Below are 7,086 nucleotides of genomic sequence, written 5' to 3'. Positions count from 1 at the left end.
AAAAAAAAAAAAAAAATTCCAATACTGTATCTCAAAAAATTAGAAAAATTAATTTGAAAACAAAAGAGACCTAGAATAGCAAGAACAATTCTGGGCAACAAAGACAAGGCAGGGGCCATCACAATCCCTGGCTTGAAGGTATACTGCAAAGCTGTGATAAAAACAGCATGGTACAGGCAAAAATACAGAATGGCTGATCAATGGAACAGATTAGAAGATACAGAAATAACTTCAAACACTCTCAGCTACCTTATCTTTGACAAAAGGACTAAACACCTTCACTGAAGATAACCTCTTTAATAAATGGTATTGGAAAAACTGGCTTTCCACATGCCAAGACTAAAACTAGACCAGTATTTATCACTGTATATGAAACTAAAATCAAAATGGATCAAAGATCCATACATTAAAAAGAAACATTAAATCTGCTGAAAGGGAGAATAAGTAGAAGACTTCGAAGAAATAGATTTAGGCATGACTTCATGAACAAAACCCCAAATGCAGAGGAAATATCACAGACAATCTTATTACGAAGTTTTTGTAAAAAAAAGGGGATACAAATGAAGGACCATTTAGTATCTGTATATACAAAATAGGATAGAGATACAGCTACTTTCTCTTAATTCAATAAGAAAGCTTTGTACTAATAGTATTTGGACAGGATAGCATGTCTGCATCTTGTGCTATGAATACTACGAAGACAACAACATGCAATGTATTAATTATTGTAACTGTCCTACTAACCTGTTTCAAAACTGTCTCACTGCTATTTGTTTCTCAATAAAATAAAAAAATAAATAATTTAAATCTAAAAAAAATCAAAATAGGGGCCAGGGAGATGGCTCAGTGGAATAAGTGCTTCTCTGGCAAGCGCAAGCAAGGGTCTGAGTTCAATCCCCGGTTCCACAAAAAAAAAAAAAAAAAAAAATCAAAATAAAGAACTTTTGGAACTGGGTATTGAACTCAGGCCCTTGCACTTACCAGGGAAGCATTTATTCTACTGAGCCATCTCCCAGGCCAAGAACTTTTGTAAAGCAAAAGAAACCATCAACAGAGTAAAAAGGCAACCCAGAGTGGGAAAAAGTTTTAGTCAATTGTTCCTCAAAAAGATTAATATCTAGAACATATACAGAATTTAACAAAATCAGACTTTTCAAATTTAAACACCCAATCCAAAAATGGGTATATGGGGCCGGGGAGATGGCTCAGTAGGATAAGCGCTTGACTGGCAAACGCAAGGATTTGAGTTCAATCCCCGGTTCCGCCAAAAAAAAAAAAAAAAAAAGAAAGAAAATTGGTACAAAAATGGATATATGAGATGAATACATACTTTTCAGATGAAGTACAAACAAGATAAATATGTGAAAAATGTTCATTATCTCTGGTCTTTCGAGAGATGCAAATTAAAAGAACACTGAGATTTCATCTCCAGAAAGAATGAGTACTGTCAACAAATTAGCCATGGGACATGGTGGTGCACGCCTGGAATCCCAGCACTCAGGAGGCTGAAGCAGGAGGATCGCCATGAATTTGAAGGCAGCCTAGGTTATAAGTGGCTTCTTTTTTTTTGAACTGTGAATCAAACTCTGCACCTTGTGCTTGCCAGGCAGATACTGTGCCACTCAGCTGTATCCCTGGACCTGTAAGTTCAAGACCAGCCTGAACTATATAATGATGCCCTGTCTAAAAAAAGAAAAAAGAGAGAGAAAGAATGAAATCAACCAATAACAAATACTGTCGGGGATGTGGGGCAAAAGCATTGGTGCAACCACTGTGGAAATCAGTGTGGATATTCCCCCAAAAAACTAGGACTAAGGGTTGGGGAGATAGCTCAGTGGCATAAATACCTGCCTCACAAGGTGAGGCCCAGAGTTTGATCCCTACTACCAAAAAAACCCCAAAACACTACGATTACATGTCCCATTTGACCCAGCTAAAAGTATGATACCACAGTGATGTATGTGCACCCATATTTATAGCAGCAGTGTTTGTAATTATTAAATGTTAGAAACAATCAAAATGCCTATCACCCATATGAATGGGTAATGATATGTTTTTTAAAAATACAATGGACTACTACTATTCAACCAAAAAGAAGGGTAAATATGAGACATTTGTAGGTAAATGGATGCCACCTTGACACCATACTCTTAAATGAATAAATCAGAACACATATGTAAATACTTCACTATTTCTCTGGTATGAGAAACTGAGAGTGTAAAATAAGAACTAAAATGTGTAATAGAAACTGTGAAATAGGAAGAAATTGTTGAAAAAGACAGGGGAACTAGAGAAGAGGGAGGGGAAAGCAAGGAAGGGAAAAATGAGAAAAGGATAAAAATGAAAACAAAGCTTCTGTAAATAAGGGGAAGAAGAGTTGAAGGGAGGAGAGAGGAAAAGGAAAAAAAGAGGCATCAGGGGGCCTGGCCCTAGCTCAGGCCTTTAAGTGGCTGCTTCCACAAAGCTCTCAGCTTCAGGTTGCTGGAGTTCGAACCTCACAACTCTCCCCCTGGCCAAAAGTGCCCTGAAGCCATTCGAGGAACAAAAAAAAAAAAAAAAAAAAGAGGCATCAAACTATATCATGTACAGGTACAAATTCCCTATGATGAATGTGACCATTATGTATACCTAAATTGTACAAATAATGAAGAAAAGACAATTTGGAGGAATATAAATTATAAGCAAATGTGACCAAGTAAACTGCAGCTATATCATTTTTATGCTGGTGTATATCTATTGTAAATGCTCAGGATTTTGCTAGGGAAGTATTCAGTCATTGATTAAAAAAACCAACCAAATAGTATAATAAAAAGGTAAAGGTATGAATATTCAAAATGTACTTTGAGACCTCCTCCCTCACTTCAGTCTATGCATGGAAATTTAACTTTTCTATATAAAGCAAGCACTATTAAAGTGCCATTTGTACATAATGACTACAGTATTTTTTAGGACTAGCTTTTCCCCCCAGGAATCTTTCAAATTAAAAGTATTTTTAGCAGAGCTCTCTTTGAATTTCTATCTCATCTTTCGCACTTCAATAAACATACAACATCTAGTGTTGTTTTTTTTTTTTTTTTTTTTAAACTGTTACTCAAGAATAGAAAACTGGCAGGCAATGTACTCTGATGCAGTGCTATTAAAATTTGCTTTCTGTGTAGGGATATTTCATCAGTGGGGACCAAAGCTGGGGCATCCCACCACTGAGCTGCAACCCAACTCTAAAAATTGCTCGTTTTATTTTTTTAACCATCATTTTAATGACAAATCATTTTTAAACTCTACAGAATGGTACTTTAGTTGCAAACCATACAAGCGGCAATGCTGGAGCTTAGGGTTTGTTAGTTTTGGCTTGTGTCTTCTAACAGAACTGCATAGTCTATTCAGTTTACCATCTCTGCTAAATTTTAAATCTAAAAAAAGGAATGGCAATTTAATCTCCCATTTGGAAGAAAATGCATATGTGATGTTTCTAACATACAATTCCAGTCAGTGGGTAGAATTATAGTATATTTGACTGCTATTTACTATAGTGAATTAGAAATAAACATTTATTTCTTCCTACAAGAACAATGTACACCCCTTAAAACAATTACTCCTCCAAGTCCTCATCTCTGGATCAAAGCCTTTCAACAGTTTGCATGAGGCATGTTTCAGGTGTCTTGCTGCCCAGCCTTCCTCCTTCCATGCCCTGCACGTCACTGCTGTCAGGCCTGCACCAGTCAGTATTTGTGCATTCTGTATATACCTTATTTTCAACTTAAGAATATGTCTCGGGGGCCTGGCCCTAGCTCAGTTCTTTAAGTGGCTGCTTCCACGAAGCTGTCAGCCTCAGGTTGTTGTAGTTCGATCCCCACAACCCTCCAGCCAGCCAATGTAGCCTGAAGGCATTCGAGGAGCAAAAAAAAAAAAAAAAGAATATGTCTCACTGGAGCCGGGGAAATGACTCAGTAGAATAAGCACTTGCCTGGCAAGCGCAAGGGCCTGAGTTCAATCCCCAGTTCCGCAAAACATAAATAAATAAATAATAATAATGTCTCACTGTTCTGACAGATTAAGTGAATGACATAACAGTTACCCAAGACAAATTTTCCAATACATACAGTCTTTTATTCTCACACCCAAACTCATGTTAGCCATCGCACAGGATAGCACAGCTGCCGACATGGAAAGACCAGTAGAAAGAACACTATCACTACAATCTCCCTTTTTGTAAAAGCTCAGCTGCTTTTCTCCATGTGAAACATGACAAACCTCATTTCTTACCATGTTGTACTGGTATAATTCATTTTTTAAAAAAATCTAAAAGTAGTTTTTAGTATATTACTCTAATTTTGGTATTTCTTAGATTTTGTGTGGTGGGCTGACAACTGGTGGTCAACTTGTAACACCCAGCTGAACTAAATCAGCCTGGTGCTGGGGTGGGGGGTGCCCGCCAGAGGATTGCTGCCAGCAGCATAAGAGGCAGAACTGGAGAGGAAGTTTAGGTGGTTTGGAAGTTGTTCTCTCTCCTGGTGCTACTGGCTCTCCTGGAGAAGCTTGTCATCCTGGCTTTGCTGATGAACTTGGCTGTTCTCACCATCCGAAGAGCTCAGAACCTTGTCGCTGAGTGGTTACAGGTCACTTTAGGGGAGTTCTGGTCCTTATCCAGAGCATTGTTTACTGGCTCCAGAGAAGATGGTGGAGCTTGTCACGCTGGCTTTCCTGTTGGGAACTCAGCTCTTCTCATCACTGGAGAAGCTTGGGACTTCACTGAGGATGGATGAGGATGGCTGTGGTACCTTTTGGGGGAGCTCTGCTTCTTACTTTAAGCATCATTTCCTGGCTCCAGTGCCCATCCCTCAGCCTTCATCCCACTGGTACAGACCTTTTAATTACTACCACTGACTTGGAGCCTTCTTAGCACAGATCTTTGAAAGAGGACTGCATGAGACATTGTCATGGGCTCTTGGCCTCCCTCTGGACTTGTCAGGGGCATTATTAGGAGCTCCAAGTTTTCAGGTGGGCTCATGCAGCACATTGTCATGGGATCCAGGCCCTCCGCTGACTTCTTTGGGTCTTTAGTGTGTGGAAAGATTTTCCACACTCTTTTCAACTTGACTCTTTGGGTGACTATTTTAAAATAATCTGATAAATTATGTGGCCTATATTGTATTGTTTTCCTTGCAAACCATGATTACAAGATTTTGCCTATTACATATTGAGCCTATGTTTTCATTGTTGTTTTATGATATACTAGCCAAGCCCTCTACTTCTAAGCTATGCCCCCAGCAGAGTCTGTTTTTTGAATCCTGACTGGATCATGTTATCAGTTACCCTTCCACCTTTAAATGAGACACTCTAGTCATTAAAATGTTGGACAGGTTAGAGTATAAAATTACATAACTAAAAATCTTGTCCCATTTTGGTTGATGTATTTACCAACATATATTTCAAATTACTATAGGTGAGAACTGAGATATAAATGTTCATGTGAAAGTCATTAAAAAAAACAGAAATCTAATGCCTTAATCCTAAAGTTAGCATCTTATCTAACAGAAAAATACTAAAAACATTCCACCAAGTCCAAAAACAAGGAAACACCTACTTCTTCAACTAATTCATACTGTACTAAGTCATCAGCTAATATGATTAGACAAGAGAAAGTAACCAGAAGCAGAGCAATATGTAGGAAAGCTGGCAGTTTGAAAGCATCCATGGATTATTCAGGAGCACTGTAAATCTACTGCTAACTCCAGTCGCTATACAATGGCTGTTGGAGAGGTCAACATCACAGGAAGCTATGGAGGCCATATGGGGGCACCCTCTACTGTGGCACCATGACAGGCAGTCGAGGCCAGTAGCTTGCAGGCATGGGCTGTCCTGTGCACTGCAGCATCCTGACCTCTGTCTCGACTGCCAGATGCCAGCCACAACTTGTGCACCCTCAAGCTATGACAATCAAAGATGTCTCCAGACCCCACCCAGTAGTTCACAGACAGAGCAAAACTACCCTTATCTGAAAACCATATGGACCTAGGAATTCAATTATCTCAGTGAAACTTTTTAAACACATAGAACTATTTCAAACAAATTTTTTTTTAAAACCACAAAGCTTAAATGTAAGTAGAAGCTGTAGTGATGACTATGTGATTCCGTTACTAAAAAAATATAAATAGACCTAGTAAACCTCCACTTTGGATACATTAACAAGTGCTGGAGAAACTAAAGTTCCTAAGACAAGAAAACAACTTCAAAATAAGGCCTTCTGAGTCTAGGCAACTTTATTTTCCAGCATCAGTTCAGAAGAAGGGTCTGTGCAGACCTACCTCTTTGTGTTCATCGAGGCCTTCATCATCCACTTATTGGTGAGAGGATCAAACATCTCCATGCTGCCCAAATGTTCATTGCCATCGTGTCCCCCTACTGCGTACACTTTACCTGCAAACCAACAAGCATTTTAACTGGATTCCAACAAACACTGATGTTACTTATGCATAAACACATACATATAACTTGCATGCCATGATAATCTTCAACAACTGCCATTCTGTTCAGAAGTATGATCTATGTCATTCCATTAGTCAAATGAGAATCAATATAAACTTTCACTAATCACTACCCAAATATTCTGACAGACTACTAAATACTAAAAAGTATTTTACAATTTATCAATTTTCTTTTTAAAAAGTCTCAAAGAATGCTGTAATCATATAATGTGATTCTAGGCAACTGCAGACCCACCTTCCACAGAGATCACACCCACATGTCGCCTCCGGCTGTTCATTTCTGGTCCAAAGAACCAGCTGTCTTTGTTGATAGAATAGCACTCAATACTGCGAAAGGGGTCACCAGATCCACCTCGACCTCCTACACAGAACAGCACACCTAAAGGGAAAGCCACAAGATCCAAATCAAAATTATAGCTTTCAATTAAAAAAAAATTAGTGTAGAAAATATTTAGGAATTCAGAATTTTGAGTAATGGTTTTAAAAAAAGAAAGATGATGGGATCTGTTCTTACTGAGAAGTTTTTTCACGTCAAAAGAAATTACCAATAAAGTGAAAAGGCAACCTACAAATTTGGAAAAAATCATGACAAATAAGTACT

General features: G+C 38.4%; 1 protein-coding gene across 2 annotated transcripts in view; it reads right to left on the bottom strand.

Moving 5' to 3' along the window:
* Window positions 1–7,086, bottom strand: part of Klhl8 (kelch like family member 8) — a 67,577-nt gene that overhangs the window by 16,709 nt on the left and 43,782 nt on the right. For both annotated transcript variants that reach the window (XM_004629166.2, XM_023713064.1), the window contains 2 exons: window positions 6,721–6,864; window positions 6,306–6,417 (listed from right to left, as the gene is read on the bottom strand). In XM_004629166.2, coding sequence (XP_004629223.1) covers window positions 6,306–6,417; window positions 6,721–6,864 — 256 coding nt within the window. The remainder of the gene's footprint in view (window positions 1–6,305; window positions 6,418–6,720; window positions 6,865–7,086) is intronic.

Source organism: Octodon degus, unplaced genomic scaffold, assembly GCF_000260255.1.
Source record: "Octodon degus isolate 3935 unplaced genomic scaffold, OctDeg1.0 scaffold00028, whole genome shotgun sequence".
Taxonomy (NCBI): Eukaryota; Metazoa; Chordata; class Mammalia; order Rodentia; family Octodontidae; genus Octodon; species Octodon degus.
This window is presented reverse-complemented; position numbering and strand designations above follow the sequence as displayed.